At 31.6% G+C, this 18,177-nt stretch overlaps 1 protein-coding gene across 5 annotated transcripts; it reads right to left on the bottom strand.

Annotated features, from left to right (window-relative positions):
• Positions 1-5,600: 5,600 nt before the first annotated feature.
• Positions 5,601-11,272, bottom strand: LOC107430293 (phosphatidylinositol/phosphatidylcholine transfer protein SFH11). Of its 5 annotated transcripts, none has more exons than XM_048463468.2 (11): positions 10,714-11,272; positions 10,446-10,545; positions 10,213-10,341; positions 9,398-9,475; positions 8,769-8,870; positions 7,825-7,874; positions 7,554-7,662; positions 7,376-7,453; positions 6,119-6,172; positions 5,955-5,996; positions 5,601-5,866 (listed from the first exon to the last, which is right to left on the bottom strand). In XM_048463468.2, exons 1-11 carry the CDS (start codon positions 11,238-11,240, stop codon positions 5,810-5,812), a joined length of 1,326 nt encoding a protein of 441 aa, XP_048319425.2. In that variant the 5' UTR covers positions 11,241-11,272; the 3' UTR covers positions 5,601-5,809. The 5 variants fall into 5 exon arrangements, 4 of the variants coding, with proteins under 4 accessions (XP_048319425.2, XP_024934633.2, XP_048319423.2 ...); XM_025078865.3 differs by having other exon boundaries at positions 5,608-5,866; positions 10,075-10,341; positions 10,714-11,268; XM_048463466.2 differs by having other exon boundaries at positions 5,610-5,866; positions 6,119-6,160; positions 10,075-10,341; positions 10,714-11,266.
• Positions 11,273-18,177: the final 6,905 nt, after the last annotated feature.

Here is an 18,177-nt window from a genome sequence, read left to right as displayed (position 1 = left end):
TTTGCTGCTTCCATTTTGTTGAAATTAGATACCTTGGTTATGTCTACAATCAATCCATGAATCTTCCTCAAAAGTCCATTCATTCTAATACCATCAAGGTAATTTCCACTAGAAAAACTATCTAGTGATACTCAATCTTCTCAACTCAAAACATCTAGGGCCACAATGGTAACAAACAGGAACCAAACTAGGTCTAGGAGGATGATGCATTGAAGGAACTCTATGGAATCAGATGCTTGTGGCTTTAGGACTTTGATTCTTCACTTTGGTCTTCTCTTGTGTTCCATTTTTAATTGAAAATAATTTGATCTTATTTTGGGCCCTTCTTAGCACAATGATGATAACTAGGAATGACTACTTCATTGGGGGAACAATAAAACTCATGAGAAGCCCATTGAACTTGTGATTTGGTTCTCCTTTAAGTGATGGTAGGTATAGTTATTCCTAACTTCACTACACCTTTCAACTTTCTTTGGAGGAATTTTTGCTTTTGCAATATCCTCATGTGGAATTTGCTTGTCAAGCTTTATAAGGTAGTCTTTGAATTGGATGGGGTCGAAACTTTATCAATGTATCCAATACCTCTCTTGGATGTGATTCCTTTCTTATGCTCAAGATATGACCAAGTTTTGCAATTCTAGTAACTAGCTTCTAAATAGTTTCCTTAGCTTGCTCCAATTCCTTTTTTAAAAAACTTTCACTTAGCCTTAATTTTTCAACTAACTTGTTTGCATTAGTTATGGAAACTCACAAATAAAGTAAAAAAGCCTGATTGGTTGGTAATTATGGCTCTCTTCAATCTTTTCACATATATAGACGTAGTTCAAACGACATAGATTCAGCAGCTAGAAACTAACACAGGCAGGATGTTGTTCCAAGGATGCCTCAACATTGTTCTAAGAGCATCTTACCAACTATGTTCAAGTATTGCTCACAATTAGTACTTTGACTTCCAAAAAATTATGAAATTATTTTCAGCCAAAATTAAAATATCTCAATTGTGAACCCAAGTAAAAATATAAAAAATTAGTAAAAAACAAATTTGGATTATCTGTTAAATAATGTGTACAAAAGTGTTTGCTTAATCACCTAATGAATATGAAAAGGTCTCTAACTGACTTAAAATTCCTAATTAAGATTTGTTTTTCATGATTTGGCATGATCTAATGCTGGGTCACTTACAACACAATGTTTTGAATCATGAAAATTCTCAACACATAAAAATTGACTCAACAATCACCATAAACATCATCTCTGCTTAAAAATAATAGCCTTTTTTTAGTCTGTAGAAAATACCAACTCACCAAATAGGTAACAGAATATTACACTATGTTCGATACCCATAAAAGATAGATACCTCAGAACAATATTCACAAGATATAATAAACCATTTCCAGATCCATATCCAAATAATTAAATAATTAATAATCAATAATCAAATTGTACACTAGTCAAGCAAACTCTGGGGTCAACCTATAATCCATATCCATAAAACCAAGCCTAGTAAACTCTAGGTTCTAAATCATAATCCAATACAAGATCAGGCAAGCTTCAGGTCTAAACTATATCTAAATTGAAATGATAATTTCATGTATAAAATCCCAAATATCAGAACCATCAATCAATTTCCAAAACTAAACTCAGTAAAATAATTTCCAGTAAAATCATGACATGCTAATATGCTCAAATGCATGTTATGCACGATATAGTATAAATATAAATATAAATATAAATATAAAAATATATATATATATATTTACAAAAATATATTATGTCTTATACACAATTACAAACTCAATAATAGATTCCAGACAAAGCATAGATCCTTAACCATGCTTATGTGTGTCATGCATTAATATAGATATATATATATATATATATATAGGTGCACAAAAAATTTACAAAACTCCTGTTCATAAACGGTGCCTACTGCGAAAACCTTAGTCTAGAAATGAACATTCTCTCGAAACCCGTTAAGGCACTCCTTGGTTTAGGACAAAATCACATATCTATTAATATCCAATCCCAGAATTTAATCCATTCATTTATAAACAATAACTTTCAAATAAAAAAAAGTGGAGAATCATAGAAGATTCACTTCCATTACAAGACAGTAAATTCCAACACCAAAACAGCAAATCCAAAATAGTTTGTCTTCCTACATAAATCTCCAAATTAAACAGTAAAGCGCTTTAGTAACCAACTCCATAATCCAAACAAAATTCTAACTCCACAATAGAAATCCAATCTCCATAACTTGCATACCAAATTCACATATTAATCAATACTTCCAATATATTAGAAATTGAATCCAATAAATCCGATGCATCCACAAAACCACTTAAATAAATTAAGGATTAATTTCATACATCTCCTTCTAAGGTTTAACTTAAATATAAATTAATTCTTCTAATTTCAAAAATATCATCAACTTTCTTTTAAATTTAAAAAAGTTATCATATTTTCTCCTAATTTTTTTATTCACACCCAAATAATGTTATCCATGGCCCTTTTAGGGGTGATATTTGTAATTTTTAAAACCTAAAAGATTAAATCGTAACTAACATAAACATTAGGGGTCTAGATTAAACTTAAATTCAAGATTAAATTCAACCTCAAGAATTTAATATCAACTCCAAAAATAAAACTCAAATAAATTAAATTACGTTTCCAAATGACTCCCAAAAATCAAGAAAATCATTTCTTAACATCAAAATATCTTAAATTAAATTTCCAAATTTTCAAGAAAATTAAACTTAACTGTAAAAATAAATTAAATTTCAAATATCCAAGGTCTCCCAAAAATTAAAGAAATTTCAACTTAACCTAAAAAATTAAGAAAAAAATAAATCCTTTCCATAAATGAATTAAACCTGAAACCAAGAAAAAATAAATTTCTTTTAATTCTTTTAAAACCATTCGACAAAACTTAATCTCAAAACCAAAATTCAATTCCAACAATTTCAAGCTCCAAAAATTCCGACAAATCCAAAATATTAAGCTTTACCTAAAGTGTTGGTCCTATATATAGGCTAGAAGAGTAAAGGGCAAGTAAGGTATTTTACAAACTTATGCAAAATGTCTCAATTGTACTTTGCATGCACAAGTTGAATTATATATGTGTCCCTCCATGACTTTGCTTTCCAAAAGCACTCTTAAATAATGACAAAACAAATCCCAAAATAAATTTGACTAGTCCCCCTTGAACATTCCTGTGAATTGGTCCTATTTCAAAGGTTTTCGAGAATCGATTATGCTTTGGCATTCCAGGAGCTAGTTCACGTGTATTTTGTTGCCGATCTCGGTCGCACTCTAGCATTTAGTTGGAATTTAATGTTTAAATTTTAAAATAATACTTTAAATATATATATATATATATATATACACATATATACATATAGAGTTTTCCTACTGTTAGGACAGTCCTGACCATGTTTTATCTGGATAAAAAATATGCTGGTATTATTGATCATTTGATTAAAATTAATAGTCCAGATTAGAAAGCCAATTTTCCTCCCAAAAATGTGTTCCCACGTGCTTCCCTTCCCTTCCTTTCCCATTTCCCTTCACGTCTACCATCACATTCTCTATTCTCTACTACTTGTTGTGGTTCTCTGACCACGTTAGAGAAGAAATATGAGAAGAAAATAAAAAGAATTCTATTACTCTCTTGAAATAGAATACAAAAATACAAAAACTTCTCTCTCTTGGATTCTCACGTGGAATCTCTCCCTACACCCTCCAATTCTCTCTGGAATTGCTCACTCTTTTCTCAAGCTCTCTCTGGAACTTAAACACTCTCTCTCTCGGAGTTTTCTCTCAATATTCCTCACTTGGGATAATATTGAGCTTTGCTCACTTGGCTTGGTTTGCATGCAACGGGAAGGAGCCTATTTATAGGCTTACAAGGCCACAATCTTCAACAGCTTAGCCCACAATTGTTGATCAATTTGGAATTCGGTGCAGCAATGTCCATTTGTCAAAAATGATGGCTGTGGTTGGTGCGGCTGGACTTCACACTACTTGCCTAGATTTGCTTCCTCTGGATCCATGTCTTTGAGCTGACCCAAATCCACAAGGCTATCCATTAAATGCTGATGCCACGTCCGGGTCCCCACCACTGCCTATGTCACCTGAGTCCTTGCTTCCATCCAATCTCTTCATAACTGCTACCACACTCATCTAAACGTTCACATGACTATAAAATGGTAGGCAACTGACCAGAAAATGGTCGGGACCCAAATAGAACAATAGTTGGCACGGCCACCATAAAAGAATTGGTTGAAGTTTCAGGCTGCAAGTTTCCACTGCTTGTTCTTGTGCTCCCTTCCATACCAGATCTCCCATTTTCCCTATCACGATACCTTTCCGAGTTCGACCGCACTTGGAAATACAAACAAAGTCAAAGCCAAACAGATATGCACAATCATAAATCATTTGCACCTTCGAACTTATAAATAAAAAAGACTTGTAAACTCTTTCAAAAAAATTTCAGCAAAAAAATACCCAAAAAAAAGGGAAAAAGGTGACAATTTTCTGGAAAACCGTCACCAAAAGATAAAAGCCAATGCTTTTGCAGAATTTAAGAAAACCATCACCTTTTTCCTACAAGAAAAGCCAACGCTTTTTTGAAAAGCCCTTGGCTTTCAATTTTTTTTGGTGATGGTTTTTTAAAATATCATTGCCTTTTCCCTAGGAGAAAAACAGATGTCTTTTTAAAAAAACATCGACTTTTAGTCTTTTGGCCATGGTTTTCCAGAAAACCATTGCTTTTTCTTTTTTTTTTTTTTCCTGAAATCTTTTTAAAAGAGTTTACAAGTTTTTTTTTTTTGGTAATTTTGAAGGGTGCTTTTCTCCCTCATCGAACCCACCAAGAATTCCATGATGATGCTTTTTCAAATTTACGCTGCAACTAGGAGCCACAATCTTAATGCTCATAGAGAGTTTTAATTTATTGCAAGAGAGCTCTAACTTCAGATGTCCACGTTATGCTTTCAAAATGCTTAAGAGAAGGAATTTATGAATAAAATTGTTCTAATGGAATATCCATTTCAAGGCAATTGATGGATTTAAATAGCAATCAGAGTAGATGATTGTATTTATAATATCTGAAAATATACATTTCTCTTCCTTTGACAAAACCTTTCTCGATCAGCATTTCCACTATCCCTCAGGCCAGGCTTCACATTCATATAACCTGAACCCTTTTTTGACCTTCAGCAAAAACATGAAGAATATGGGACAAAATAAATACAGGTAGGGTTGTTGGTTTTAGATGCGAGGCTGGGCAGAAAGAACTCTAAGGGTCGTTGGTTTTGGATGCGACGCTGGGCAGAAAGAACTGTACGTTAGGGTGGGTCAAAATTTGGGTACTGACCTGCTCAAGAAATATACGCTCTGTAAGGAAAGGAAGCACGTGGGAACACATTTTTGGGAACACATTTTTGGGAGGAAAATTGACATTCTAATCTGGACCGTTAGTTTTAATCGAACAGTCAACAATGCCGTCACGTTTTTTATCCGAATTACTCATAAAATCCCTTACTATATTAAAACTCAACAAAAAAAAAAAAAAAATTCCATTTCTTCTATGACAAGTAGTTTAGAATATTAAGGCGGTAAAATTTTCATTTCGTTCTGCAACAAGGCCAACAAATTTTATTTTTCAAACTTTTTGGATAATTCGCTTTTAGACCACTTAAATTTTTGTAATTTAACGTCAATGTATCACCATTTATTTGAACTTCTATACCAAAAATAAGAATAGAAATTATATAAATTTACAAATTGATTTCTAATTTAAACTGGGTTAGGCTTCCCAAGAATTATTCAGGTCTTCTATATGCTCTGCCAGTCCTTTCAAAGCCTGAGAGGCAAAAAATACAATTAAAAACAGAACCTTATTTAGGCTAAAGATTGTGTCCATACGAAGATAAACTATTTTAGTTACTCACTGTCTTCGTTTCTTCAAGTAAAGCTTCCAGTGCCTCGATTTTCTGCAGTATAGATAATTTATCAATATTTGTTTAATGAAATATTTAAGTTTTTAAAAAAATAATAATAATAATTATAATAAATGAATAAATAACGTAAGCAGCATTTAGAATTTGTCACTCACTGATTTGGTGTCTCTCAGTGCTGCTTCCAGTGATCGAATTTTCTGTGGTGCTAGCTTATCAGCATAATTCAGTTTCATGTATAATGCAATACAATACATTAACGTTCTTTGCCTTTAATTATTTTGGACATAAAAAGAAATCTTTTTTTTTTTTTTAAACTCATGATTATGACTTATGAGAGAAACTAGTCCTTTTTCTTTGTCCTCTTTTCTTTTTTGATAATTTAGAGACCAAGATAATAAAAATGACAATAAGAATGCCTACATTTTCTGCAACAGAAAGAAAGCACAGTTCGCAAGCTACCTATCGAAAAAGGACTTCATGCGAATGCAAAACAGGCAAGAAAAGTCGGACTTTTTTTCACAATGAAGAACCTTCTTTGGCAGTCGATAATAAATTATGTTTTGGTTTTATATATATGCATAATTGTGCCCACTTTCTATCTATTTAAACTCTAGGGATAAACGGTAGTCATGATTTAACATGGTGTCAAATTTTTGGTGACTGACAGGTTCAAGCTTTAAAACAAATTTCTACGAGTAGTGCCATATTTTCAGTGTTAAAAACATGGATTAATTATCTATAACGTGCTTTAAAACTTGAGGAAAAGTCTCAACAAGCCTCCTCGAATGGTAAATCCCAAATTTCTTGTGTTTTATCTACAATCATCTGAACAATCTAATTGACTCTCCTACTATTTATAATGATTCTCTATCTAAAAGGTGTTATCAATTTGGTTCCTAGGTGTTATAATTAACTATAATCCATGATATACTTGTATAAGAACTACCTTGGATTTCACAACATCATGTATATCAAGCATGCTGTATTCCAAGCCTCTCTAGCACTTGGTACAAAGAGAAATACCTTACTTTCATGGCCATTATCTCCAAAAGAGTTTACATATTCTCCAAATGAAAGAGTTGCTCCAGACCAAGATGATAATGGCCAGCTTGTAAAGACATTTAGAAGAAATGCTAGTTCTAATTCGCACATCCCAGCTACTACTACTTATTTTTTGTTGGTTCAAAAGTCAAAGTAGAAAATTGGAATTTTTTTTTCTTTTTTTTTTTGTAAGATTTGGGCTAGAGGATCTTGAGGCATATTTTCGAGCCACGTTGATACACTCACTAGGAATGATGATTTATTGGAAATATATTGGAACTCAATTATATTCTCTATTCAAAACGTTAACCTAGAAAAGTGAGAAATGACCGGATGCTATGGTGGATGTTGTAAAGAATATTATTGCTTACCACAGAGGGTGCAGAGGCAACTTCTGAAGATTGTATGCCATCATTTTCTTGATCGTTCTCATCGGTTGCTGAAATCGCCTGCAAGCTTATAAAACATTCATCTCAGCCATACTAGCTATGTAAAATGTTTTTGAAGAAAATGTTTCAGAGAAATGTTTTCGAAGAAGATGAAGTTGACCTGAATCATTTCTGAAATTTCAGGATTTTTCCAGGGTCCTTTGTCACTCAGCAAGCAACCTCCATAGTCAGAACATGTACAGTTTCCACCGAGGAAATTTGGCAAATTACTGTTAACAGTAATGGAATAGTAACCTTTAGTGACACCATGATATGCAATTAGACTTTCATGAATTCATGTTAATGTTGTATAATCGTAAAACTGGCTCGGTATACTATGTTTGATGAATTCCTCATTCAAATTCATGTGTAGTTTGCACTTGCTATGGTACCTTGGATCAATGACTTCAAGCAGGTCATTAAGGTAATTATATCCTAGCACCTGAATATAAAAATAGTAAGCAATGCACAAGAAGTTAAGTAAACCAATAATAATATATCATAAATGTATATATATTGATTAATTTATTGGGAAATATACCAATAATAATATATCATAAATGTATATGTATTGATTAATTTATTGGGAACTATACCTCAACTTATATTAGTAGACAATGGGATCCACATGCTTGTATAGTATTTAAATTGGCTATAATTATTGATTCATTTCCCATATTAATTTTAATTTGAAAACCAAAATAAAATAAATAAATAAAGGATTAGTATGCAAATTAAATGAATTAGACAACATGGGTCTCTTTGATAGTGTCTACGTGGTCATGTTTTCTAGGATAAGCTGAAATAGTTCTTAAGAGATAGATCAGTTATACATATATTTTTATTCATTCTCCTATCAGGATGTTTTGATATTTATCAACAATGGTTTTGTTATTAGCCATTGGATTGCTTTAAGAGCTAAACTTTAAAAATGTATTTGTGGACAATGTCAGTCAAGTGAAATACTAAAAATTTTAGGAGGGAACTATGTATAAACTAATATAAATCTTAAATAAATCTTTAAATCTTAGTCTTTAAAACAATTCAAAATCCGAAAAGAAAGGTTCTAATAGATTTTTATTAGGGTGATCCTAACTTGAGAACTCGAATCTATACGTATATGTACACAGACATTATAAAGCTCTTATTAACAATCTTGGACTAAAGGTAAAACCCAAAAACAGCTTATAGAACCTTTAGTAGACACCTTCAAGCTCTAATAAAGGTGCCCATAAGCATTTGAGAGCTGTTTTTCTAACTTTATTTTAGTCCAATATCTTGGAAAAGAGAATTTTCATGAACGTATTTATATATCAAACATGAGAAGAATCCTTACATTGATCTTTGCTAAAGTACGTACATCAAGAAATGCTTTTAGCGCTTTCCATAGCATCCTAAATCCAGATCCAGCATTTACGATGAAGAGACGATGTAGAGTCTGAGAATGTCAATTTGGTAAACATATATATGAGCACAAAACTAACAAAATGCTATTTGTCACTTCTTATGAATTATTAATGGGACTTTCATATCAAATACTAATATAAATGACTATCATTTAAGAGTTTGCTTTTAGGACTTTTTAGAATAACAAAAAAATTAAATTAAATATTTCAATTAAAATTTGCTACATAGAATAATGATAACCACGACTGGTGACAAAACAACAAGATTGCAAAATTTAGCATGCCTCAGCTCTAAAATATCAATAGGTTTTTATGGATTGACCATTATTTCAAAAAGTTCAGTCATCTTTTAGGCTTAAATATAAAGTTTTCGTACCATGTTAAATTATCACTATGTCTTAAATTATAAATAATAATAATAAAAAAATTAAGATATTGAAAGATGGGCCAACTTCATATTCATGCTAGGATTCTGGTTTTAATACCTCACTCTCTAGCCGATTCCCAACCATCCTTGTCCAGCATTCTAGAAAGAAAATCAAGTGATAATGACACATACCTCTGGGTAGTAATTGCTATCTATCTTCTGAATTTCCATGAAGATTTGCCTTGCAAACTTTGAGAAATTAGACAATCCCTAAACAAAAACATATTTCAAATAACTGATAAGTAGAAAATAAGCTAAAGCAACAAGGCAATGTTGGCTAATTGTATATGTTAGTTTTCTTTTGGTTTTTTCTTACTCATTCCTGTGTATATTTTATACGTTAAGGATCTTGTCTAAGATTATGGACAAATTAAAGTCCATGAGTGTTGATAGGCGCCTTTTATCTGCTTATTATCACAGATTGCTTGGATATTAATTTTAATGTCGGATTCTGGACAAGAGAGTAATTGTCTTATCTATATATAATATGTATGTGTACATATATAAAGCATCTTGACCTTAAATAAATAAATAAATAAATAAATGTATAAAGCATACTAATAACTTTACCAAATAAATAAATAAATAAAATAAAAAAGCATACTAATATTTGCTGAAAAAGCATGATACCGATAAAAAAATATAGTAACTTGCATTATCATAGTCTTTCAAATTCTATAACTGATCTTGGGTTTGAGGGATTTTAACTCAAAACGTCTGCCTAAGATAGCATAGAGAAAATAATATAATAATAATAATAATAAATAAATAAATAAATAAAAGGAAGAAGAAACCCTAAAAATACCTACCACTCCCTGAACATCCAAAATACTGGTGGTGGATGCTATATGCCTCTTGGCCGCAATTGAACATGCCGGAAATCTCAAATTTAATGTTTTCTCTTGCTCTGAAACATGATACTTAACAAATCTATCAACACTACTTACTTGTAGAAGTGCATTAAGATCCACCATTCCAATTCTTTCAATGTATATTGGTCTGCCATATCGATCAACGCCATGATAACCATGAGGATAGCATTTTTTTACCTCTTCATACTCGTCAAACTTAAATTCCTGCAATAATAAGTCTGTATGTACATATATATATATACATAATTTTTTTTTTCCTTTCTTTTTACAATTTCCGAACTCCAATCAAATAGCCTAAAGAGTTTTACCTTTTGAATTGCATCTACTTTATAGTCCTCGCGCCACTTAAGATAATTCAAGAACATTTCTTTTGATTTAGTAAAATCGAAGTCCCTCATTCGAAGAAATCTAAACCAAAAGCACGTACGAAGAACAAAATTACAATTGTTAAAAAAAAAAAAAAAAAAAAAAAGAGAAGAAAAAAAGGAAAAAAAGCGAGAAAATGATTTTTACAATGAAGGGGCACAAATTCTTTTTAATGTGCATGATATAGTTATTAGTGCATCAAAAAATTACCGTAGAAGTGTATGATAGTTATTATGCTTTGATGGAAGCTGACCCTCAAGGAAAAGCAATTCGCGGAAAGATTGAACAAGTTGTTCATCTTTTGGATCATGAGTTCCTTCAAGAAGTACTCGCAAGCTTTTACTCCGTCCAGCTTTCTTCAATGACTGGCGAATCCTAAGCGGATACGACAACACTGCCTTGAAGCCCAAGTTTGTGGACGACGAAGAAGGTTTATAACGTTCTTGATCAAGAGGTAGCTGCCAATGGCCTTCAATAGGTGGGTGCATAATCTTCCCTGTCAACCCAGATTTATGTTTACTTGGAGCTTTTAATACTTCATCATCTTGACGATCTTCTCCATCCCTTGATATGATTATTTCGTTGTCGCTTTCCTTTGAGTTATGCATTGGTAAGCAAAAAAATGATGCACCTCTGATCCTATTATCTACTCTCTCAGGTTTTTTAACCAGCTTAAGTTTATTCATAAAACATATAACAAACAAAGAAGTTGAATAGACAAAGTGTATGCAGGACATTGCAAAGCAATGTAAAGTAACAATAAATAGATATTGAAGGTTGAGACACAAAAAGGGTGAAGTACAATGACAGAAGAAGGGTGGGAGGATAATGGGTATCGAATTCTATACCTTGCTTGCATTTTTTTCCGAATGTTTGAGCACTAAGAAACTAGATTCTATCAAGAATTACATTTTTTTTTTTCTTTTATGTAGAACAATTCTGTAAAGCAAACAGAAATAAGAGGCAACAAGTTTGGATGGAAAGTTTTTGTTCTGATGTTCTTTATCACGTGGATCAAAAAAAAGCTCAGGGCTCTATACTGGACCAATTTTATTCGGGCTACACCATGCTCACTATAGGCAGGTTGCGGTTCCCTCCGGTGGCAATCAATGGATTAAAAAATAATAATAATTTTCGCTTTTAGGTTAATTGCAATTTAGTAAATTTTCTGTTTTGGAGAATCTCACTTTGAGTTTTTAAATTTAAATAGTTGCAAGCGTTTAAGTTTCAATTTGTTGGATTTTTATCCTATCAAATTATTTTTGGCAGATGGCAGTTAACATAAAGTTTAAATTATGGGTAGTAAAATGCCAATTTAAAAAACTAAAGAGCCTAAATTGCAATAAATTATATTTTAATATTGATAATTAAACTGGGATAGTTAACCATACCATGAGTAAAGAAAAAAAAAAATGCAGTTTCTCCAAACAAAAGATACTCTAGTGCGCAATAGCCCTATCTTCCCACTAATCCAATTTATTATTATTATTATTATTATTACTACTATATTACTACTACTACTACTACTACTACTACTATTGACATATCATGTTCCATAGTTTATGGTCTAACTTCCCACTAATCCAATTTATTATTATTACTACTACTACTACTATTGACATATCATGTTCGATAGTTTGTGATCTAACACCGTAAATTGTCAATTAGTAAAATACCATGGTTGTAGTTTGAATCACACTACCCTACAAGAAATAGCTCAAGCTCTTGGTTACATTTTATTTTTATTCTAATAAATACGAGAATCAAATTGTAATGACCATATTGAAAAAACACCTAAAATTTGAAATTTTGGTTGGTTTAACCAAGGTTGATCAAGTTTGACTAAATTGAACTTTTCAATGGCTTTAAGTTTGACTTTTTCTTCAAGATGGATTTTGGCTTTGATTATTATGCCATTATGTCGAGCTCATTGATACAACATCATAGAGTAGAAGTACGCTAAATTTCGAATTATAGTTAGAAAGTTGTAGTTTTGGAAAGTTTTTAAATATTAGTATTATATCAGTATCCAAACCAATCTCGGATATTTATCTGTTAGTATCCTAAGACCCTGTATATGCATTGGAAAGTGTGCCTAACAACAAACAATTATAAAAATACCCTAAAAGTCCTTCAAACCCATGCAAACTTGTGGACCTGTTTGACCTAAACCACAACTTGCTTAAACACCAAATTGGTTTAAGTCGGCTTTGATTTGTTTTCTAGCCACCATCGTTGACACGTGCTTGACCAATAGCAAGATCACCTTCTGATGACCATGTTGCCAATTTTTTAAGTTAAACGATCGGTTGACCTGCCAAGATTGGCCATTTGAAGCCGACAGTAGCCATTTACCATTTTTTGATGAATTTGCCATTTTCCGATTGTTTTAGCTTGACCTACACTGAACTTGAATCTAGTCTCCTTTTATTCAAATTCTTCATGGTTTGAGAGATCTATCAATATTAAATTTGGCTGAAATTTTTTATATGTTTTCTGACCACCATCGATAGTTTTGGAGAAAGGTGAGTTGAGATTCTTGTTACCCATTCCACAAGTTTCCATTAATATAATGTTTGTAAATTTTGAACATTATTTGATAGTTTTTCCACTTTTGCATTAATTACTTTAATATAGGAAAAAATTGGATTATGGTTGTACACAATTATGTAAACTAAAAAAAAAAAAAAAATTGAAGTTTGATTAGTGTAATTAGATATTAATACGATCCATGGGAAGGCTGAATTTCATCAAATTTGCCTTTGGATGAAAAATTCCAATTTTGGATACTAGGTATTAAAGGCTCACAATATAACTAGACCATTTGATAACCAATTTTGGTAATTGCAGCACTATAAAAGTTACTTTAAGATATTTGATACTCAACAATGCCTCAAGTTTGATTTTGCAGCCTAAAATATATTTTTTATTATATTATAATCATTCATTTTGAGACTAGAGGCGACTTTAAGGAGAAGTAGGAGTGGACATCATCTGTATTTTTGAGTGGCTCTATTTTCCTAAATATATTTGAGGCATGTTAAATTGTTAGTTCTTGGTTTTTAAAAGTTTTATAAAATTTTATATTAATTTTGATTATAAAATTAAATATATTTATATAAGTAAATATATATATAAAAGTTATCAATTTCATATGATTTTTGACAAGTTTTTTAAATGCTTCTAAATTTAGTATGTTCATGGTGGAATTGTGGATCTTGGTATTTAAAAAGTTGTGTAGTTAGATTAATTACTGCTATATAACTTTACATGGTAATATTTTTGGCAGTAAAGAAATAATTATGATTTGCATATGACATATAAAGAAATAAATGATTTTTATTATAGGATATATGTAAGATATGGATTGGTGATAATGTGTGCCAAGCAATATGAAGATTATAGATACAGATATGGATTCGGTTATAGATATAGTTATGTAGAGGATAGTTGAAAGGTTCCAGCTCTGTTACACCTCAAGGACACCTAGGGTTGCATGACAGTTTCCTCCTCCCCCATTGGCTTTGTGATGCCTTAGGACGCTAAGGGTCGTATGACAGGATTTGGTATTAGGCATGGTACACAAGTTCTATTATCATATGGACTATAGTTATAAAACTATTATTTTTGCTTATGTGCTATTTTTAGAAAATATAAATTATTTATCTAAATACTGGAGGTTATGATGGGTACATATTTACAAATATATTTATATGGAATATGAAATTTGCTATATGTTTAGGAAAAAATTAATGGGTTTTGTGAAAGCCATTTTCCAAAATAGGAAAACTTTCAAAAGAGTGTATGTGAGGTTTTGAGAAAGTTGTTTTGAAGATAAATGATTATTTTCACATTATCATTTTATTGTACTCATTGAACTTATCTCATAGTTTTGTTTTTAAATTGTTCCCCTAGGTCTCAGTTGACAGGTTACGTCCATCATATCCAGACACTTTCATTGCTTGTATGATATTTTACTGCTGACGTATTGTTTCCTCTCCTTTGACTTTAATGATAGTAAATATTCTTTCTTTCATTGAATCTTTGTTGTATACATTATATTGAGCACTTTTGATATTTTGTATTGGTTCGTTGTACTCCTTAGATTGCTTTGGTGGATTAACCTAATATGTATGACTTCTATATTAATTTTGATTGATGATTTCATGAGAATTCCATTAAAAATGTTTACGTTATTTTATCTATATTGTTGGATACATCTAATTAGGGAAGGTTTTACTTGATTTTGGATAAGAAATTCGATAGGGCTTCCATAAGTGGGATCACTTTGGGTGTTCAAAAAGGACCCAAAGCGGTGATGTTAACATTGTATTAGAGTATTAAGTTTTTTATTCCTGTGAACTCACACCTATATGTGCATCCTTTTCGTTGTGATATTTGTTTTGTTGATTTCCACATTTATTCTTATTCAAGGTGTTGGTTTGGGAGTGATGTAACATTTAAGTTACATTGTCATTTGTCTTCCAATATTGCTTTATCATTTTAAACATTTGTTTTCTATTTTGATATTTGTTTGGCTGAGTTGCAATATTTAAGTTGCAACATCCTTTTTTTCGATGTTTTTTTTTTTTAGAATGTACAGAAGGTGTATCCCATACATTACTTAGCTGGGATTTTGCTAAGACTGTTTAAGAGATAGTTGTTGAGGTTGAAAGGTAGAGTGTTTTGTGTAACACCTCACGTCGATTTTATAATGGTACTTCCTTGGGCACTCTCAGTAAGATATTACTCAAGAGTAGATGTTATAGTTTTGGGTTATCTAGCAGTATTAGTATAGAGTTTATGGTCTTACCTTTAAGCATGGTATTAGCTTATAGATAGTGGTTTGAATCAGTGGTTCTTATCATTTTGGACATCTTGATGGTCATTAGGCCAAATTATTCCAATGTAATTATCATTTCCATGTAGCTCTTATGGTAAATTTTGCTTTGGGATTTATCAGATGACAAAGGATGCTATTATTATGGATAACTTAGTCATTTTAAGAGCGAGTGTCCTTTTTTGTTATTTAATAATGTTGGAGCTTTAGAGTCTAATTTTCCTCATCAACAAGCTAATGAAACTTAAAGATAGAGTACGAAAAAAGGGCATGTGAATGGTGCTTTTTTTGGTGTCAAAGTAAAAAATTAACATCTAATGATAGCAAATGAGTGTTAAAAGGGAATGTCATCAAACCAAGCCATAGCTTTACTATAATATAGTAGGATGTTCATGCTAATCCAAATATTGTTATAGATGTACAATCACGGTTAATAGTTAATGAAAAAAGAATATCCAATTCTTTTGCTTCAAGGCTTTTATGTTATTTTGAAGTTAGAATAGTTACCGTTAAATATGCTTTAGTAGATTTCTTTATAAGGAAGATACGCTTAGGCAAATAAGTCAACCTAATGCTTTACACTATGAAAAGCATAAAACTCTTCCTCCATGACTTGTGCAGGCATTTTCTATATGATATTTACTCCATACGAAGTGTATTTGATACTCAAACCATATCTTAGACACTTGAAGATCTTCATTCAGTTATGTTTATAGATAAGGGGTCAATCATCATTTGCATTGCCACCTCAAGAAATGATTTTACTATAAATCTTGCTACAAATTCAAATATGTTTTACTGGATTATGCTTCACAAGTATAGATTGGATCATTCATGGTTTTCAAAGCAAAACTCGTCTAGTTACATAGTGTTGTTAATATAGGAAGAAAAACCAATAGGGAGCCACTACAAGAAAGTCCATGTGTTATATCACAAGACCTTGCCAATGAAGAAAATATTGTGAAAGAATCACACAAACAAAGCAGCTACTTAGAAACTTGAAATGTGCAGATGCAAGCTTAACATCCTTAGTTTTCCTATTTTCTAGAATATGAAATTTCAAGTACAGTCTAGATGTGACCATTGTGTTTACTATAGCTCATGTGATAGGCATTACTTTGGGGCTAGTAGAGGTGGAAGGATTGTTTATATTATGGATATTTGGGTTATTTTAGATAAGATTGTCCTCACTCGGGGTATAATGATATTGGAGTTCTTTGAGCTTGTAATGGATTATTAGTGCCGAGAGATAGGCTACATGCAAACTAGACTATAGGAGGTTCTACTAACACTAGGTAGCATTGGAAAACATTCTATAGCTGTAGCTAGAAGCATAGATCAGAAAGGATGACATGGAGAAAGATGATAAGAATCTGCCCGTACCCGTACAACTGACTACTTGCTGGGGTGCTAATCCTTTACAAATGAAGACGGGACCAATCACTAGGGCACGAGCTAGGAAATTCAAGGACAATGTGGTTAGCTTCATCTGAGGATTGATTCAATCTCAAGAGGGCATGACAATACCTAAAGATCAAAAGTCAATCCTGTGTATCCAAGTTACGAAGACAGAGATGGACCCAGCAAGCTGTTTTGGTATATTTTTGGATCCCGAACAGTAAGGAATGAATTTGTTGACTTATGAATGTGATTGAGCACTCCAAAGGGTCATTAAATCATGTCAACACAGAAGCAAAGCGTTCAAACCTGTCATTTACGCATGAAGTTCAATTTGGCCAAATTTGAGTGATTTTGGCAGTGGCTTTAATCTTTCTTGTTGTTCAAGCAAGTTCTTTTTGTTCCAATCAAGGGAAACATATGGGAATCAATATTAATCCTATTTGGTATCCTAAATGGCATATTGGAGCTGATTTGGAGCCTAAACTAGCTGGTGATTGGACAAAGTCAGCTTAATTGACAAACTAGTCAACTAGTTTCCTAATTTGAACATTTGGCTTTTGTTTTAGGAAATAGTCTTTATTTTGGTTTTTATTTATTTATTTGATGGAAAAATTACTTTAGGAAACTCAGAATATTATTATTTTGGTTATAAATAAATTAATTCCTAATTCAAAATAAAGGAATTAATTAATCCAAATTAGATTAGGAAAGGTAGTAGAATTCGGCCACACCTTTGTTTCCTTATCCTTGGCCGGTTCTAACCTAGTTGTTTTAGGATTTTATTTTTTTCAGTCAAACCTATTTAAGGGCTTATTTTCTCAATAATATTCAGTACATTATTTATATAGAAAAATATTTGTGAGAAAGAATTCTCTTTGTTCTCTTTGAACACCTAAAACATTTAATAGAAATCAAGTTCTTTAGTTTGATTTATCAATAGGACATCCATCACCTATTGTGGAGTCTTCATCATATACCAAGGTTTCTAATCACAAGTTGATTAGGGGTTAAGGTTTCCTTTAGGACCTGAACTTAATTGAGATCTGTGCTAATATAATACGGGTTTAGGATAAAGTCGATCTATGTTCATATTATTTGGTATCAGAGCCGAATTTTGTTCAGATTTGATCTATCTTATTTTCTTTGTTTTGTTTTGTGTTAATTTGCATTTTTAAAATTAGGTTAATATTGTTTCCTATCTATTCATGTTCTGCATAAAAGAAAAAAAAAAACAAAAACAGATTTTTCTTCATAGCCGAATTTATCCCTTTTGTTAGCCGAATTTTTGCTTACTAATTTGTTGGTTGTTTTGCATATTAGTTCTTAGTAATTTGGTTCATTTTTTATCTTTCCTTGATTGTTTAATGTTAATTATTCACATTCATATATTCAAAAAAAAAAAAAAAAAGAAGAAGAGGAGTTTTGAGAACATG

The sequence above is a fragment of the Ziziphus jujuba genome, chromosome 6 (assembly GCF_031755915.1).
Source record: "Ziziphus jujuba cultivar Dongzao chromosome 6, ASM3175591v1".
NCBI classification, from domain to species: Eukaryota; Viridiplantae; Streptophyta; class Magnoliopsida; order Rosales; family Rhamnaceae; genus Ziziphus; species Ziziphus jujuba.
This window is presented reverse-complemented; position numbering and strand designations above follow the sequence as displayed.